The 20,574-nt window shown below is 34.3% G+C and overlaps 2 protein-coding genes across 2 annotated transcripts; both read right to left on the minus strand.

Annotated features, from left to right (window-relative positions):
• Positions 1-11,511: 11,511 nt before the first annotated feature.
• LOC117931514 (acidic endochitinase-like) lies at positions 11,512-12,920 on the minus strand. The gene is made up of 2 exons (XM_034852481.1): positions 12,223-12,920; positions 11,512-12,125 (listed from the first exon to the last, which is right to left on the minus strand). The coding sequence occupies exons 1-2, from the start codon at positions 12,648-12,650 to the stop codon at positions 11,600-11,602; spliced, it is 954 nt and encodes a 317-aa protein (XP_034708372.1). The 5' UTR covers positions 12,651-12,920; the 3' UTR covers positions 11,512-11,599.
• A 780-nt stretch (positions 12,921-13,700) lies between these two features.
• On the minus strand, positions 13,701-17,416 carry LOC117931517 (rRNA-processing protein FCF1 homolog). Its single transcript, XM_034852482.1, has 10 exons — positions 17,276-17,416; positions 17,030-17,161; positions 16,856-16,921; positions 16,651-16,756; positions 15,508-15,550; positions 15,178-15,250; positions 14,828-14,915; positions 14,258-14,314; positions 14,066-14,144; positions 13,701-13,948 (listed from the first exon to the last, which is right to left on the minus strand). The coding sequence occupies exons 2-10, from the start codon at positions 17,098-17,100 to the stop codon at positions 13,935-13,937; spliced, it is 597 nt and encodes a 198-aa protein (XP_034708373.1). The 5' UTR covers positions 17,101-17,161; positions 17,276-17,416; the 3' UTR covers positions 13,701-13,934.
• Positions 17,417-20,574: the final 3,158 nt, after the last annotated feature.

A 20,574-nucleotide genomic window follows, 5' to 3' on the forward strand; every position in this document is an offset into this window, starting at 1 on the left:
TATGCGATATGGACAAGGATTTGAAATTTGTTCTAATTTGAAAAATTATTCTCATTGACAAAGATTTGAAAACATGTTTCTAATATTCATTTAACGTTTTAGTTTTATTTCTCTTTCGCATGAAGATGGATATGTCATTTAGGTTTAAGTTCGTCTTGTTCTTTGTTTTTTGGGATAATTCTTCAAAATTCTTAACCCATGTTTGGTATTTGTTTTTAAAAACAATTTTTTGTTCTCTAGAACAAAAAATAAGAAAACATATTTAGTAATTAGAAAATAGAAAATAGAAAATAGTTTTATTTCTTGAAAAGAGAAAATAAATAAAGTATTTTTAGAAAACATCTTTTATTTATTTCACTTATTTTCTGAAGGTTGTTTTAAAAAATAATTATACAAATATAGAAAATGATAAAAAAAAATAAAGCATCACATTTAAAATTTATTTTTAAAACATAATTTAAAACATTAAAAAAAATTAGAGAACAGTTTTCAAAAACTGTTTTTGAAAACACATCTTAAACAAAGTCTTAAGGCCTATTTGGCAATTGTTCTTTAGAATGGTTTTTTGTTCTTCAAAAAAAAAAAAAAAAAAAAAACCTAGAAAACACGTTTGACAACAAAAAATTGTTTTCTATTTCTGTTCTTAAGAATAAAAATTATGGTGTTTTGGAAGAATATTTTTTAGTTGTTTTTTACTGTTTTAATTTGTTTTCTAAGAGTTGTTTTAAAAAATAATTATACACATATATAAAATGATTAAAAATAAAATACTAAATATACAAATTATTTTTTAAAACTATTAAAAACAGGTTAAAAACATTTTGGGTTTCTAAAAAAAACTATTTTTCAAACCTGTTTTTCAAAAGTAGTTGTCAAACATATTCTTAATAATCCAACTATTTTCTTATGCCAAACTTTGCTTCTGTTAAAAATAATATGGAAATAGAACATCTGCCTAATTGGATTGGCACCCTGGACATCCAATTACCCGAAATGGAAAGCTATGGAAAACTAATTGGATTGGCATTCATGAACCATGACTCATCAATGTGTTTTTTCTCCTATGCTAATGATTTTTGTATTGACCATATATTTAAATAGAGTTCTGCGGTAATATCGAAAGATATTTGTTTTATTTTTCTAGGTAGGTAGGTATTAAAAGACATTGTCAAAAGGTAGATATTGGTGTCTCCAAATTTCATTTATTTGTATCATTATATTTTAATTATATTTGTTTGTATTCTCATCAAAATTTTAAATTTCATTACTTATTTCAACGAGTGAGATGGAGAGATGCCAACGAGAGAATGATCGGCAAATGTAGTCTTTGCTCCGCCAAACGAAGGGACTCAAACAAGAGAATGAAGAGTTACGGGCACAAATGTTAGCATCGGGCCCCTTTCAAAATCAGTACCCTCAAAGCCAACAAACAGTCTCAAGATGGACTGATGAGGCAAATGAGGCATCTTTCCCCAAGAACACAAAGTTCTCATCTGGCATCTACACAAGACGGTCTGAGGAGGATTTTTCGCAACCTCGCCAAATACAGTTGGATGAAGACATTGACTCTACCCGGGCATTAGTGAAAATGAGGTGTAGTAGAAGGTCACGTTTGTCATATGGGATGCAAGCCCGATTGGGACCTCAAGCACCAGGTGTGGAAGGACAACCATGCATATCAGAAACCCTAAAGGCTCGTCTAAGTCCCCCAGTCGCAGTGGTTATGTCGGAATGAACCTCTCAGCCGCCAAGGCACCAACAAGTTGGGGCTTCGGCAATCTGAGCTCTACCCAGCTCTGTTAATTGGCAGTTGGATGACATGCTCTCCACGTCGTTCGACCCTTATATTATTAACTATGAGCCACCTAGGGGGTTCATAGTGCCAAAATTCATAATGTACGATAGAACAAGGGATCCGTTCTATCACATCATGCACTTCAGGTAACTCATGACCCTCGATATAGGGAATGATGCACTATTGTGTAAGGTCTTTCCAACTAGCCTATATGACCAAACTCTTTCTTAGTTCCACCGTCTCATAGATTTTCGTGAACTTTTTCCGGATATATCAGAAGCCTTTATGGGCCACTACTTATGTTCTGCTCACCATAAGCACCCTGCAGAACATCAAGCTGCAGGAGAACGAGTCGCTCAGAGACTTCATGAAGCAGTTCGGGCAAGCAATGCTCCAAGTGGAGTCTTGCGGTATGGATGTCATCTTGTAGATCTTTAAGCGAAACATCGGCCCAGGCATGCCATTTTTTGAGTCTCTTGTAAAGAAGCCGCCTACAACGATGGATGACTTGTTCAGGTGAGCAAACAAATACTCTATTCTCAAAAACGATGTCCGAGCAGCTACTCTACAGGTCTTGGTCACCAATCGTCTGACCAAGGACGATGAAGTAAGAAATTCTAAGCCCTCAAACCAATCGAGGCAAACTAACAAGAGACGGGTTGGCCAGCAGCAGTAGAATCAGGTGAGACTGGCCCATCTCAGTATCTTATATGAGATACTCCTCCCGATAATCCACAATCTATTAGACTTTAGATGGCTAGAGCCAATCAAGACAGATCCAGCTAAACGGGATCAAAACAGAAGGTGCTCTTATCATAAGGATCACTGTCATACCATCGAGCAATGCAAGAGTCTTCATTACTTGGTGGAGAAACTAATCAAATCCAAGCACTTAAAATAGTATGTCTGCACAACTGGCGAGCAAAGAGAGACAACACAAGAGCTAGCCGTTCAAGCCCTTGCATCTTCGATAGCTCCCAGAGTTGTCATCAACTACATATATGGAGATCTCGTAGACGATAGACACAGTTCTAAACAGCAAAGATGAAGGTTGCTCCGTGCAGCCTCTATAAGAAAGCGGGTTAACTCTGTCAGCGCAACTTTTCGGAAGGGAGTGTATGCCCTCTTGACAACACAGTTACCTTTCCTCCAGTAAAATGCTAACCGAGTATTGCAATCGCATGAAGATGCCCTAGTCCTAACATTAGGGGTAGGTGGATTCGACGTGGGAAGGGTTATGATTAATCCAGGTAGCTTAGCTAACTTCTTGCAAATGTCAACCTACAAGTATATTATAGTTGAACTCCCTAAAAAACAAGCACATTCGGTTGATCGCCCTAGAGAGTAATAGTGGACACTTCATGTAGACAGAGCGTCTAGAGTGTCCAGATCTAGAGTAGGTCTAATCCTATAATCACCAACTGGGGAACTGATGGAGCAAGTTATCCGTCTCAACTTTTCTATCTCCAATAACGAAACAGAATATGAAGTTTCCCTAGTTGCGCTAGATCTTGACCTAGTATTAGCAGCAACCAAGTTGGAAATCAGGAGTGACTCTCAACTAATTATCGGACAGATTCAACTAGAGTATGAAACAAAGGATGAACGCATGGCTTGCTACCCCGCCATGGTGGAAAGTCACCTGAAAAAGCTGGACGAATGGGTCATTAGATGGATGCTACGTGAAGAGAACGGGAAGACACATGCACTAGCCGGAATAACTGCCACTCTTCCCATAAAAAAGGCGGTGATGCTACCTGTTTACCTCAAAGTTGCCCCATCAATCACACTCGAGCCAGTGTGCAATACCAGTCAAATAAACTCAAGTAACATCGTGAAATACCTTCAGACAAGAGAGGTACCAGGAAACGAGAAGCAAGTGCATAAACTCTGCATACAAGCAGCACGCTTTACTCTAATTAATGACCAATTGTATAGATAGTCATTTGGAGGTCCATACCTAAAGTATTAGAGCGAGCCAGAGGCCAAATATGTTCTAGTCGAACTCCATGAAGGCATATGTGGCACTCACCCAGGTGGACGAACTTTGGCACATTGCGCTTACACGAAAGGTACTACTAGCCCACCATGAAGCGAGATGCTGAAAGTTATGTTAAGAAGTGTGATCGGTGTCAAAGACACGATCCCATTCCCCGTTTACCTTATGAAGCTTTCAACCCGATCACAAGTCCTTGGCCATTTGCACAGTGTGGGATGGACATAGTCAAGCCCTTGCCCATTGCAACAACACAAAAGAAGTTTTTGCTCGTTTCAATCGACTATTTCAACAAGTGGGTGGAGGCAGAAGCCTATGCTATCATTAAAGATAAAGATGTCTCCAAGTTTGTTTGGAAAAACATCGTATGTCAATTCGGAGTTCCACAAGTGATTATTAAGGATAATGGGCCATAGTTTGACAGTACTGTTTTCCGAACATTCTGCTCGAAGTTAAACATCAAGAACCTAGACTCAACACCTTGCTATCCACAAAGCAATGGACAAGTAAAAACAACAAACAAAACCCTATTAAATGTACTAAAGAAAATCCTATTCATATATATATATATATATATATATATATATATATATATATATATATATTATATATATATATATATATAAATTTCTTAAAATTATTCTTAAATTTTAATAAAATATAAATTATATATTTATGACATCACCGGTTCGATCGCGGTTTGATCACCGGTAATTTTTCCTATTCAATGACCGGTTCGGTTTTGAAAACATTGCTAATAATACAATATGATATTTTAGAATATTTGTTTGAAACATATTTCGAAGAATCTTAGAATTTTTAATCATCTATGAGATATGGACAAGGATTTGAAAATTTTTCTAATTTAAAAAATTATTCTTATTGACAAGGATTTGAAAACATGTTTCTAGTATTCATTTAATGTTTTTGAAGAGTTTTTAGTTTTATTTCTCTTTCGCATGAAGATGGATATGTCATAAAGGTTTAAGTTTGTCTTGCTATTTGTTTTTTGGGATAATTCTTCAAAATTCTTAACCCGTGTTTGGTATTTGTTTTTTAAAACAATTTTTTGTTCTCTAGGATTAAAAAAAAAAAAAAAAAGGAAGCCATATTTAGTAATTAGAAAATAGAAAATAGTTTTCTTTCTTAAAATAGAAAATAAATAAAGTATTTTTGAAAAACATCTTTTATTTATTTCATTTATTTTTTGAAGACTGTTTTAAAAAATAATTATACAAATATAGAGAATGATAAAAATAAAGCATCACATTTAAAAATTATTTTTAAAATATATTAAAAAAATATTAAAAAAAATTATAAAAAAAAAAACATGTTAAAAAATATTAGAGAACAATTTTTAAAAACTATTTTCGAAAACACATCTTCAACAAAACCTTAAGGCCTGTTTAGCAACTATTTTTTAGAACAGTTTTTCGTTCTCCAAAACAAAAAAAAAAAAAAAAGCCTAGAAAACATGTTTGAAAACAAAAAATTGTTTTCTATTTATGTTCTTAAGAACAAAAAATATGGTGTTCTCGATGAATACTTTTTAGTTGTTTTTTACTGTTTTCATTTGTTTTCTAAGAGTTGTTTTAAAATATAAATATACAAATATATGTTGGGCTTCCTCGTATGTGAGGGAGTGGGCCCCATATGCTTGGGGACCAAGTCAATTACATTAAAAAAAAAATTGGGAAAAAAAAAAACAAAAAAAAGAGAAGAGAGAGGAAAAACACATCTACCCAGATTTCATCAACAAATCGATCTTACTTCATCTATGGTCCGATCAAGTTGAAATTTGGAGGAGAGATTTGAAACTCAAGTATATACAATCTAAACGGTGGAGATTAGATTTTAAGCTCGAAAACTAATGTCACTACCCGTGAATAGTAACGGTGTTTTTTGTATACTTTCTCCAATTTTCTTTGTTTTTGCCAAAGAGGTTGTATAATCCAAGGCTATATGTGCTCTTGATGTATTTGGCAGCCTCTAGAGATTATTATAGAAAAGACAGGTGTAACCCATTATTGTTGATAGTGGAAGTTTGAATTGGACTACGTCCCATGGTTTTTTTTCTTCGCATTTAGGGGTTTTCCATGTAAAAATTCCGGTGTCTGATTAATTTTTATGTTGCATGAGTTTATTTATTTATTGTTGCTAGTTGATATTGCTTATTTAGTTTTGCACAAAGAAATGGTAGAAAAATTATGGTGTTTGTTGGAATATTGTGAATTCACCCTAACAAGTGGTATCAGAGCCAAGTTGATTATCAATGGGATCTCTTGTGTGAATTAAATGGAGAAGACTGGCAGTGGAATGATTAAACTCACAGCTTCCAATTATTCAATTTGGAATACTAGAATGGAAGATATTCTATATTGCAAAGAGTTGTTTGAGCCAATTGAATGCAGGGGTTATAAGCCAGTTATTGCAACTGAGGATGAGTGGAAGAAATTAAATAGGAAAATCATTGAAAAAATTAGGCAATGGGTTGATCAAAGTGTCTTCCATCATGTAGCCAAGGAAGTTGATGCATATAGCCTTTAGTAGAACTTAAAGTCTTTATGAGAGAAAGACTGCACAAAACAAAGGCTTTATGATACGAAGGCTTGTGAATTTAAAGTACAAGGATGGTAATAGTGTTGTAGAGCATCTCAGTAATTTTCAGGGACTATTGAATGAGTTGTCTACCATGAAGCTTAAGCTAGATGATGAAGTACAAACTTTACTTTTGTTGAGTTCTTTACTAGACAGTTGGAAAACTTTGGTGGTATCCTTGAGTAATTCAGCCCCAAATGGTGTGATAACTATCAACATGGTAAAAGACAACATGTTTAATGAAGATGCAAGAAGAAAAAGTTAGGTATTTCCTCTAATACATAAGCACTTGTTACAGAGAGGCGGAGAAGAAGTAAAAACAAAAAACCTTCCAATGATTATAACTGTGACGAGTCAAGAGGAAAATCAAAGTCTAGAAAAGAGATAGAGTGTTTTTATTGTGGCAAGCTAGGGCACATTAAGAGAAAGTGTAGATAATTCAAGAGAGAACAGTTTAAAGGAAAATGTGAAGAACAAAAAGAGGACAAGGACATTGCAGTAGTTGCATCTGATGGTGATACGATCATTGTTTGTGATGATGCGTGTATAAACCTTGCATGCCAGGATTCCACTTGGGTGGTTGATACAACAACGTTTTTTCATATCACTGCACATAGAGATTTCTTCTCTTCCTACACCAGTGACAGCTTTGGTTGGGTTAGGATGAGAAATGAAGCAAAATGTGAAATTGTTGGCATGAGATATGTAGAGTTAGAAACTAGCATTGGGTGCAAATTGCTTCTAAAATATGTTAGACATGTTCTTGAAATGCGCTTTAGTTTGATCTCTGTTGGGAAGCTTGATGATGAGGGCTACCATAGTCACCTTGGAGAGAGTAAATGAAAGCTTAGTAAGGGTTCTTTTGTTTTAGGTAGGAGGAAGAAAGACAATACTCTCTATAAGACAGAAGCGAAACTAGTTAAGAGAGAGGTGAACATTGTTGAGAATGAAGCCTCTACTGAGCTATGGCTTAAGCAGCTTGGTCACATAAGTGAAAATGGATTTGAGGTTCTTGCCAGAAAGAAGCTTCTACTAGTTAAAGGTACGTCACTGTTAAATTGTACACATTGTCTATCTGGAAAACAAAGTAGAGTTGCATTTCGTAGATTTCCTTCACGTAGAAAACCAAATATTCTTGATTTAGTTCACACTGATTTTTGTACTATGCAAAGTAATATTTTTGGTGGTGCACTTTATTACGTGACTTTTACTGATGATCATTCAAGAAAGGTGTGGGCATATGCTTTGAAATCCAAAAACTAGGTACTTGATGTATTCAAAGATTTTCATGTGAAAGTTGAGAAGCAAACTGGCAAACAGTTAAAATCTGTCAAAACAGACAATGGTGGTGAATATAAGGGGTCATTTGAGCAATATTGTAGAAGTCATGGCATTAGGCTTGAGAAGACGGTTCCTAAGACCCCGTAACAAAATGGTGTAGCTGTGAAAATGAATAGAACCATCTGTGATATAATCAGGTGTATGCTCTCTCATGCAAAATTGCCTAATTCTTTTTAAGGTGATGCCACGAGGATAGTAGTTGATTTGATTAATCTGTCTCCATCATATCCTTTAGAGGGTGATATTCCAGAGAAGGTTTGGACAAGAAAATTTGTTTCCTTTGAGCACTTGAGAGTGTTTGACTATAGGGCATTTGTTCATGTTCCTAGAGACGAGCGGTCTAAGTTTGACAACAAAACTAAATAGTGTATCTTCCTGGGTTATTCAAATGAAGAGTTTGGGTACAGGTTATGGGATCCAACTACCAAAAAGATCATAAGAAATAGAGATGTTATCTTCTTCAAAGATCAAACCATTGAAGACTTGGACCGAGTTAAGAAGCCAAAGCATTTCAGTGAAGAACATGTTGATTTGGGTCCAGTCTCTCCTAACTCTATGGGACATAATGAACATAGAGAAGTTGTGAAAGAAGAAAAAGTTGATACAGTTGACAGAAATGATGAGTCTGCATTTGATGATGTACAAGAAAAATCCTGCAATTGAGAATGATAACCTAGAACAACAGCAAGAACAATCTACTTTAGAGTTGCCTATTGAAACGCAATTAAGAAGATTTACTATAGAGCATCAACTTTCCAGAAAGTATACTAGTGATGAGTATTTGTTGCTTTCTAATGGGAGAGAGCCAAAAAATTATCAAGAGGTTTTTTTGGATGACAAGAAAAAAAAAAGTGGTTGAGAGTTATGCATGAAGAGATGAAATCCTTGCATAAGAACAACACTTATGAATTGGAGTTGTCTAAGGGTAAGAGGACATTGAAGAATAAATAGATATTGAAAAGGAAGCCTGAACCAAACAGATCATAGCCAAGGTACAAGGCAAGATTGGTTGTGAAGGGTTTTAATCAGAAGAAAGACATTGACTTTGAAGAGATTTTTTCACCCATGGTTTGTCTTCAATCCGACTTATGTTAGGCTTGGCTGCCAGTATGAATCTAGAGATTGAACAGCTTGATGTGAAGACTGTTTTCCTCTATGGCGACTTTGAGAAGGAAATATATATGGAGCAACCATGAGGGTTTACAATCAAAAGTAAGGAACACTTAGTGTGTCGACTGAAGAAAAGTTTGTATGGTCTCAAGCAGGTATCGAGACAGTGGCACAAGAAGTTTGATTCCTTTATGGTTGAGCATGGGTATGATAAAACTGTTTTTAATCATTGTGTGTTTGTGAAGAAATTCTCTGATGAAGAATTTATTGTTCTCTTGCTATATGTGGATGACATGCTAATTGTTGGTCGTGATACTGGTAAAATTGATAAACTGAAAAAAAAAAAAAAAAAAAAAAAAAAAAAAAGTTGAGCAAGTCCTTTGAAATGAAGGACTTTGGGTCTGCAAGTCAAATTCTTGGTATAAAGATTTCTCGAGATAAGACGAATGAAAAATTGTGGCTATCTCAAGAAAGCTATGTTGAGAAGGTTTTAGACAAGTTCAATATGGAAGTCATCTAAAGCTAAGTTCCAAACAAAGTCCTTCAAGTGAGAAAGAAAAAGAATAAATGCAAAGGGTGCTCTATGCATCAGCCGTGGGTAGCTTGATGTATGCCATGGTGTGCACAAGGCCTGATATTGCTCATGCTGTTGGAGTTGTCAGCAAGTTCCTTTCTAATCCTGGCAAAGAACACTAGGCTGTAATGAAATGGATTCTCAGGTATCTTAGGGGTACTTCTAAGACATGTTTATGTTTTGGGACTGACAAACTTGTGCTTGTAGGATGCATAGATGCAGATATGGCTGGGAATGTTGATTCCAGAAAGTCTACTTCTGGTTATTTGATCACTTTTTTAGGGGGAGCAATGTCATGACAATCAAGATTGTAGAAAGGTGTTGCTTTGTCAATCACAAAGGCCGAGTATATTTCTATCACTCAACCTAGCAAGGATTTACTGTGGATGAAGAAGTTCCTACAAGAATTGGGTCTATAGCAAGAAAGGTATCTACTCTACTGTGATAGTCAGAATGCTATTCATCTCAGTAAGAATCCAACTTTTCACACTAGATCCAAGCATATTGATGTGAGATATCATTGGATTCATGATGCATTAGAGATGAAATTGTTTTGCCTTGAGAAAATCCATACTGATGAGAATGGATCAGATATGATAATAAAACCAATACCTTCAGAGAAACTACAATTCTGTAGAAAGCAAACGGGTTTGGTAGAGCCCTTCACATAGTTGGAAGGGGGAGATTTGTTAGGCTCTCTCGTATGTGAGGGAGTGGGCCCCATATGCTTGGGGACGGACCAAGTCAGTTACATTAAAAAAAAAAAAAAGATCAAGAAAAAGAAAAAGAAAACAGAGAGAAGAGAAGAGAGAAAGGAAAAACGCATCTACCTAGATTTCATCAACAAGTTGATCCTGCTTCATTTGTGGTCCGATCGAGTTGAAATTTGGAGGAGAGGTTTGAAACTCAAGTATCTACAATCTGAACGGTGGAGATCAGATTTTGAGCTTGAAACTGGTGTTACTGTCCGTGAACAGTAACAACATTTTTGGTATACTTTATCAAATTTTCTTTGTTTTTGCCAAGAGAAATTGTATAATCCAAGGCTATATATGCTCTTAATGTATTTGGCAGCCTATAGAGATTATTTTAGAAAAGACAGTTGTAACTCATTATTGTTGATATTGGAAGTTTGAATTGGACTAGATCTTGTGGTTTTTCTCTTCGCCTTTGGGGGTTTTTCACGTAAAAATTCTTATGTCTGATTTATTTTTCTGTTGCATGAGTTTATTTATTTATTGCTGTTAGTTGATATTGTATATTTAGTTTTGCACAAAGAAATGGTAGGAAAATTCTAGTGTTTGTTGGAATATTGTGAATTCACCTTAACAATATATAAAATGATTAAAGTAAATACTAAACATAAAAATTATCTTTAAAACTATTAAAAACAGGTTAAAAACATTTTGGGTTTCTAAAAAAACTATTTTTTAGACCTGTTTTTCAAAAGCAGTTGTCAAACATATCCTTAATAATCCAGCTATGCCAAACTTTGCTTCTGTTAAAAATACTATGGAAATGGAAACATCTGCCTAGCTGGATTGGCACCCTGGATATCCAATTACCCGAAATGGAAAGCTATGGAGAGCCATTGATTCTTGTTTGGTTGGTGGTTTAATTAAGCTTTGATTAGTTAATATGTTGGATGTAGGAATATGCCCAATTTATAGCCCATATTTCACTATTTTCTTATGCCAAACTTTGCTTCTGTTAAAAATGATCTGGAAATGGAAACATCTGCCAAACTGGATTGGCACCCTGGACATCCAATTACCTGAAATGGAAAGCTATGGAAAGCTAACTGGATTGGCATTCATGAGTCGTGACTCATCAATGTGGCTTTTCTCCTATGCCTATGACTTTTGTATTGACCATATATTTAAATAGGGTTCTACGATAATATTTTCATTTAAAAAAAATTAAATGTGATGAGATTGGTAAACTGCAAGATCAGCAAGGAGAATTGCAAAGTAGAGTTGGGAGTACATGGTTGAGGCAAATGGGCTGCTTGGTAAGCAGAGGCTTTTAGAGAGAGCCTTTGAAAGATATCGTGCCATTATATATATATATATATATATATATATATATATATATATATAATCATCACAGCAGAAAATTTATATTTCATTCAAGTTTCAGAAAGTATCAAAGCTCATTTTTGTGACCATATTAGGAAGACAAGACTTCAAACACTGGACAGAATGGCTGCACTATAGCCATTATCATAATATCTAGACCAAAGCATGACACCTCCATACTTGGGGGAAGTCTTGATGGACGGCAGGACCTGGGAGACAAGCACGTCTGGTTCGATGTAGCCAGATCCGACTGCTGCTGAGGCTGCAGGCAACCCCAAAAATACTTGACCAGCTTCAATCGTGGTCCATTGGTTCCAGGAGTTGATAAGGTTGTCGGCGTTGCCGGAGTATTGGCAGGGGGGATTGTTGTAGAATTGGACCCAAACATAGTCGAATAGGCCTGTGGCAATGGCAGTGCCCATCCATGCATCCGGAAATGGGCACTGTGGAGCTGCTGATAGGTACACCTTCCTCTGCCCGCTGAACTCCGACAAGGCCTTGGCTAGTTCATCCCAGTGCTGGGTTGTGCCTCCTTCAATGTCAAAATCAATCCCATCTAGAACAGCATCTCCTAACGGTCGTGAGCTTGATTGGCCCCCGAGAAAATTGTTCCATAGGTAATTTGCAACTTCCCTGCATCACAACAATAGAATCAGCACTGATCTTTTCTTCAGTATTTTTTTTTTCTTAGGAACCAAACATAGTCTATATATTTTTGAAGAATAATCACCTGGCATCCTCTGCAGAGATCAAAGTATAGCTTCCCGAGGCACCTCCGATGGAAAGCAACACCTTGATGCCTTGATCCTGGCATGCTCTAATGTCATCACTCAACCATGTGCAACCACTAGAAGTCGGGTCACAATGGCCAGCTAGATTCAGCTGCGGAGTCTGGTTATTGCCAAAAACAACCAAGAAAGCAATATTGACAATTCCATAATAGCCTGAGGAGCAGGTATCAGCCAAGCTGCCCTCGTTCCCATTTTGGCCCCAGTAGACTGTTATTGTACCTGCATTAGTGTTGGAGATGGAGGCAAGAAAGAAAAAGCTGAGGAGGGCTAATGAAAGGAGAGAGTGGTGTGCCATTGAGCTTTGTTGCTTGGATGAAAAATTGAGAGGAAGGTAAGGAAATTTATAGGCACATATGTTGGACCACATGTATCAAATTGTTTGTCAAATCTACAGGTTTGTGGAAGAAGATTGCAAGAAACTTGTGATAGACTTTCGGGCATGAATACAATGTGAAGAAACCACTTAAATTTGCTAAGGTATATATGCCTCATCTGACATTTTGATTTTTGTTTTTAGAAACAAAAAAACAATAGTAATTTTTCTATAAAATCACTAATTTCTATTTTTGAAAACAATTTTTCATTTTTTACTTTGAATCAAATTAGTTTCATAGCATAGCATGGTAGAAGAGTTTTGATTTAGGTGAGGTAATATACATACAGATATATATACAAATTAAGAAAATTACTTTTGAAATCCTTGCCCATATTTGCTGTTGTGTGTGATCAACTCTTTATGTACCTATAAAGTCATTTCAAAAAATTAAATTGAAAAAATCAATTTTTTTTTTTTTATTACAAAAGTTCAAAGTTACTATAGACAAACTTCCTTTATCTGTCACCAACATGTGAATAAAAAAAATATGAGGTAATGTGCCATCCAACAAGAACAACAAATTCAATCGCATTGCTCACTGTTTGGTTCCTAAGAAAGATTAGAATTACTAGAGGCATCTGTGAGCTGATTAAAGATTCAAGATTTGATGGGAGTTGAAAAGTGATCTCCAAAATGGTATTGACTGTAATTTTTATTGAAACGAACGCTTCATGCTTACTGATATAATTTGCTTTTTCCATTGTTTTGATATATTTTCTCCCATTGATGGAATGATTCTAAGAGAAGGAGAAGCACTGTCACAGAAAAAAGACGTGGATGCCATAAAAATAGTTAAGGAAATAAAATACTAATATCTTGTTTGGTTGAAAAAAAAATTAAGGGAAAAAATAGAGGAAAAAAAGGAAGAAAAAAGTGTTCTTAAAAAAAACAACTACTAGTTAGAGCCTTATTTTTTCATAACTGAGAAGACACTAAGTAGAACCAAGTTATTTTTACATATACATATTTTGAAACTCTTTTTTCCGCTAAATAAATGTTCTTAAAATTTAAATAAATTTAAGAACATGTTAGGAATCAACCTTGAACAAAAACAAACAATCAGAACTCTTAAGTTGAATGAGCAAGAAGCACCCCATTTGATAGAAATTACACTGTAGAATCTGTGGTCTCTAAAAGAGGAGAAGTAAATCAACAAAAATTCATAATTCCACCTGAATCTAGAGATGGTTTTAGTTACAACAAGTAAACAAAATTGATAATTAGCAAAAACAGAATCACCTATCTTCCTCACGCCTGTAAGCTACCAATCACAGTTTAAATTCTTGGAGCTGCATCAATGGAAACAGATATCTCAGAACAGGGAAGGGAAGGGAAGGCAAGGGAAGGCAAAAGAAAAAAAAGGGGTATTTGCAGCTATATATATAAATAAACAGTTTCAAGCCTACCTCCACCAATTGTCGCTTCGGGCAACCGCTCAATTGAATACTGGTGTTTTGTAATGTACATTATTGGCACACCAGGGACCTGCACATTGAAAAGAAATTTCATATATTAGAACTTGATGCACCTATCAAAAATATATTGGAACTTGATGCAAAGTAATTATCAAGTCATGAGCATCATCAATTCATTTTTACCTTGCGAATCCTTCGCTTCAAGTCTCGATCGCATGTAGCAACAATGTAGCATTTATGCTGTTTTAAACAAAGTATAGTACACACATTACTCATGCAAAGAGGATAGAAGATAACAGAGCAATTTGGACAGTTATAATGACATTCAGCTGCATAGCCCATTAGATGATTGATTTGGTATGGTCCTGTATCCAGAACAACAAGGTTGGGGTAAGGGTGGAAACTCGGGATTATGGGAACCCATCAATCAGTTCAACGCCCGAATATCTCATGGATGGAGTTTTATCGTCATTACACATATGATTTGAACATTAAGGCTAGTTTATGAAAAATATTCAATCAACTTGAAATTTAGACCACTGGATGATGTAACCCACATTTTTTATCAGATAATTTGGTAACTACTCATATTCTGTACTCCATGCAATGCATTTACACAAGATATATAGCCCCACAGTACAAAGCAGATTGGACAACGGAAATTTTTACATAAAATGAATATAGCTTGGGATCAATGTATATAGAAGCCCGAGATAATACACATGTAAACATGGTGCAGAATCCAAATCATACCTGAGTAACTCTATCAACAATACAGTCATCAGCATAAGTTCCCTTATGAGTACAAAGTAATCTTTCAAACCGAGGATCCTTTGCAATCCTGCCAAGAAAGTAGGTCAAGAGACATCTTATCTTTCTATTTTATGGTAAAACTGGATATCAATGTCTCAATTTCTTCAATTGGGAATAAATATTCATCTCCCTTTTTTGCAGCTCTTATTTCACATGCACACATAATTGTATAGTTTTGACTCCAATATAGCTTAATAGGGTGAGAATCATCAAAAATATTTTCTCAGTGAATAGTATGGCAAAACTACTGAGAATCACAATTTCATTGAGTAAAACAAATGGAAATTTACCTCAGAGCCACGCGGTATTTCTGACCTAACTTCTCAAGCTCTGCCATCACACAATCCGTGATACAAGGAGTGCCTTTAAAATTAAAAGATAGAAGGAAGCAACAAAGACAAAACAAAATAATATAAGAATCCCATCACATAAAAATACTTTCAGATTGATAAGATACAAAATTTAGTCAATTTTGTGCCCAAAATGTTTTGAAGCGGACAATTTCAACATAGTGAATATACAAACTACCATGGTAACATCATAATTTCTTAGACAAAGACTAACAGCATTTAGGAATGAGCTTAAATAAATGCCAAAATCAGTAACTTCATTGAACTCACATTTTGCATATAAGCAGTCCATCATCCCTTTCTCCAGATCAAGCTGCAGAAGAATTCAGAGAAAACTCATTAGTCATTGTTGAGAAATGCTTAGGATAGTCATTTGCAACGTCTTAAGAAACAGTTGTCAAAAAACCATTTTTGAGGACAATTTTTAGGAATAGTTTTCAATTGTTTACAGGAATAAAAATCTGTTTGGAAATTCAAACATGAAAAACAATTTTCTCAACTATTCTCAATGAAAGTAGTGTACTCTTATATATGATGTAAAAACATTCAAACTATTATTTATATTTTCAATTGTTCTTTAGAACACACTACAAAAACACATGAAAAAAATCTCAAATTTGTTCCCAAAAAACACCTGTTTTAGAAGAATTTTGAAAAAACTGTTTACAGAAAATTGTCAAACATGTGTTTATGCTAGAAAACAATTTCCAGGCCCTAAAATTCCATACCCAAATGCCATAACTCACCTTCAGCAGAAGCTAACAAACATGCGGTTGGGCTTTTTTTTTTTTTGGATAAATGTAAATGTATTAGAATAAAAAAGAAGTATACGTGATGTATACAAAAGCAACCAAAAAAACCAAAAAGAAGCGCGGGAACACAAAAACCAGCAGTCATGCCCTACGAAGAGCCTATCCAGTCCACAAACTCTAACAACGATAGAGATCTGTCCCCAATATACAATCTTACCCACTCCTAAAAGGGATTCAAGAAACAACTCTTAATTGTTTGATCCAAACTTTCACCATTATTTAAAGCTCTCCTATTTCTCTCCCTCCATATGGACTTAACACCAATTGAGCATATTCACCAATGGGCATCTAAGGACTTACAATGCATCATATGCTAGCACCTTGGAAGTAGTTTTCCTGCTTTTTGAAGCAAAAATCACATCTGCTATAACTCTTAAAAACCAAGAAAGACACTTCCAGAATTCCAAAATCACATAACAATTACTAGCTTTCACAAAAATCTAAAAGAAAATTCTCACAAAAAAAAAAAAAAAAGAAGAAGAAGAAGAAGAAAGAAGAAAAAGAAAAGAAAACTTGAGATATATTCATAGAAAACAAACATTGAATAGAACCTAAACAAGATCATGTTCCCTACGTTAACAAAACAACAGTAAACACTCACTTTATTCTGAATAGAAAAATTGATGAAATTGGTATCGACCAAAACCCGATAAGGCGGCCCCAAAGCAGTGTTGTACTTGAAGAAAAGAGCGGACGGAACATATGGCCTGCATTCTCAGAAAATTAAATAATAATTTAACAATGATTAAACACAGCAAATTCTGAAAATAATGCAGCGGAAAAATTGTTTATTAAGAAAAACTTACACATTTCTGGAGGTTTTCTCTTTGTTTTCGTCCTTTTTGGTAGGGTTCAAAACCTCTTCTTTGTGTCTAAATAAAACCAAAAACAAATTCAAGATATATTCAATTGAAGAAAATTAGAGGAACCTAAATCTATTACAGAGAGGGAAAAAAATCTGTATAAAAGAAAAACCTTACTTTTTAAGTGCTTTGGAGGTGACCATCTTCTTCATGACAGCAAATTTTTGGGCTTTCTTTGCTTTTCCCATGTTTTGATGGATTGAAGGCCAATAGAAGATTACAAAATTGAAACGTCGTAGAGTTGTTTTTCTGCGCCAATTCAAAGAAATTGCTCACATTAATTTAGGGATTTTTCTCAAGGGTTTAGGGCAATTTCCGGTAAATATATAGCATTTAGGGTTTTTTTTGGGAGCAAGGACTCACCTAATGTTTTCAAAAACGACTCCGAAGCTTCTGAGGGCTTTCTGGAGAGTGGTCACCAGTAGAGGGCTTGTCGGAGAGTTGCTGCCGCACAAGACGCAGAGAGCCGCAGACCGTATTCAGTTGAAATCGGAATCGAGAAAAACAGAGCTTTCTAGAGGTAGGGTTTAAAAGAGGAAAAATAAATAAATCAAAAATTTTTATTTATTTTATTTTATTTAAAAAAATAATAATTTAAATGACTTCCTCCCAACCCTCCACTCATGTAATATGGTTACCTTTAACAATAAATTTATTTGAAATTTACATATTTTTCTAAAAAATTTATTTATTATTTATTTCCCTTTATATATATTAGAAATTTAGAAGTTAATATTAATATTTTTATCTGCCCATTTACACCAAATAGTTATACTAATTCTCCCAAAAAAAAGTCAATTTAATTTTATTTGTATTAGAAAAAAAAAATTTGCACATTTTTATTTGATTTATAATTTATAATGAAAAATATTTTTTTTTAAATTGACATAAGTTTACTCCGATATTTATATCTTTTTAAAGCCTTTTTCACCAATTAGATGAAAGACAAAATTATTTTTCCTTTTTGTCTATTTCTTTCTTTTATTTATTTTAAAATTTGAGTTTTAAATGATAATGATTTTAAAAAAAAAATTCTAAACGTGGGAATTATTTAGTAATGTTTTTAAAAATAAGCTTAAAAATGGAATAATTTGATATATTTTTTGTTTTTTTATTTATTTTTAAATTTTAGAATTACTTTCAAATTACTATATCTATTGCTATGACATTTTCAAAATTATTTTATTGTTGTAAAATTATAAAGTAAAAGTAGAAGAAAACAAGAAAGATAAATTAGAATGTAGGAAGAGAATAAAATAATTTTCATTAGAGGTATCTCCCTTTTATAGGGAGTCACAAAGAGATACACATCGATATGAATAATCATCCACAAGTTCCCATAATCCGATAAATTATCATATTTTATAACACTCCCCCTTAGATGATCATAAGAATATGTCTCATTAAAACCTTACTGGGAAAAACCCTAGTGAAGGAAAAAGAGTACAATATTTTTTTTGATTACTATAACTGCCTCGTTAAAAACCTTGTCAGTAAAACCCATTGGGACAAAACCTAGATGAAGGTAAAAATAGTGCAGTATATCCATATTATCATTCTCCCTCTCATGTAGATATGATTATGATTTCTTCAACATTTCAAATGGTAGATCTCTCAATCTTCGTATTCCAAAGTCATACCTTAACTTTTTCAATGCGGTCGAAGGTAACGCCTTTGTGAATAGATCTGCTAGATTATTGCATAACTGAATCTGTTGAACATCGATCTCACATTTCTTTTGGACCTCATGAGTATAAAAGAATTTAGGGAGATATACTTAGTTCTATCACCTTTTATGAATCCTCCTTTAATTTGTGCAATACAAGCAGCATTATCTTCATGTAACTTGGTTGCATTGCCTCTAATGGAAGGTAGTCCACATGTTTCTTATATATGTTGGATCATTGACCTTAGTCATACACATTCACGACTTACTTCATGAATTGCAAGAATTTCTTTATATGGATCTGAAAAATATTCTGCATATGCATATCCAAGCAATTGTTGTTTTGATTCCCTTAAGGAAAATAGACTCATACTAGTAGTTCCGCAAAGATAATGCAATATATGTTTGATACCATTCCAATGTCTTCGAGTTGGAGCAACACTATATCTTGCTAATAAATTGACAAAAAAAAAACGATGTTTAAACTTATACAATTGGCAAGATATATAAGTGCACCAATAGCACTAAGATATGGTACTTCAGGACCAAGCAATTCTTCATCATTTTTCGCAAGGACGAAATGGGTCTTTTTTCACATCAAGTGATCGAACAACCATCGGAGAACTTAAATGATGCACTTTATCCATATAAAAATGCTTTAAAACTTTCTTAATGTATGTTAATTGATATAATAAAACTCCATTTGGAAAATGCTCGATCTGCAAACCGAGACAAAATTTTGTTTTTCAAAAATCTTTAATCTCAAATTTTCTTTTTCAAGTAATTTGTTGTTCTTGTGAGTTCTTCAAGAGTTCCAACAAGATTTAAGTTATCAACATACATTGCAATAATTGCAAATCCGATTTCTGATTTCTTAATGAAGATGCATGGGCATATAAGATTATTCATATACCCTTCTTTTAGCAAGTATTTGCTAAGGCGATTGTACCACATGCATCCAAAGTGCTTTAATCCATACAAGGATCTTTGTAACTTGATTGAGTACATGTTACGAGGCTTTGTACAATTTTCTTTTTAAATCCTTTAGGGATTTTCATGTATATATCATTATCCATGGATCCATATAAATATACTGTAATAACACTCATGAGACGCATATCTAGTCCTTTTGGGACTGCTAAACTAATTAAGAAATTATATGTGATTGCATCCATGACGGGAAAGAATGTTTCCTCATAGTCAATACTAGGTTTCTGCGAGAAACCTTGTGCTACTAATCGCACTTTATATCTTATGATCTCATTATTCTCATTGCGTTTTTTTACAAATACCCATTCATACTCAACAGACTTTACATTTTCAGGTGTTTGGATTACAGGTCCAAAAACTTCTTTTTTTGTTAATGAGTTTAACTCTGCCTGTATAGTTTCTTTCCATTTTTGGCCAATCATTTCTATGTCGACATTCTTCCACATTTCATGATTCGGGATTTTTATCATTTCTTGTGATATCAGAGGTCACTTGGAAAGCAAAAATATTGTTAATAACAATATTATTTCGATCCCATTTTTCTTCTGTGTGTACATAACTTATTAAGATCTCACAATTTTCATGTACTTGTACATCTTCAAGGGCTTCTCGTTCAACATGTGCCTCTTCAAGGGCTTTCTGCATTATTTGTGCCTCTTCTAAGGCTATAGATTTATCAATTTTAAACTAATCAGTTATTTTTTATGGTCTTCTTTAGAGTGCCAAGTTTTTCTTGGGTTTTCCTCTTCCGAGGAGTTACATCCTTTGGGCTAATAGGACTACCACGCTTCAAGCGTATCTTAGATTAATTTGTTAACTGTCTTACAAGGACATCAATTCGTGTTGGAGTATTTGTAGCCGGAATATATGACCTTATCACTTTCTTTGTATCAATGAATGCATCTTGTAATTGATTTTCAAAATTTTGCAAATGAATAATCCTTTGAAATTCTAATTCACATTGATTTGTACGAGGATTAAGATAAGTCAAAGACAATACATTCCA

The sequence above is a fragment of the Vitis riparia genome, chromosome 15 (genome assembly GCF_004353265.1).
Source record: "Vitis riparia cultivar Riparia Gloire de Montpellier isolate 1030 chromosome 15, EGFV_Vit.rip_1.0, whole genome shotgun sequence".
Taxonomy (NCBI): domain Eukaryota; kingdom Viridiplantae; phylum Streptophyta; class Magnoliopsida; order Vitales; family Vitaceae; genus Vitis; species Vitis riparia.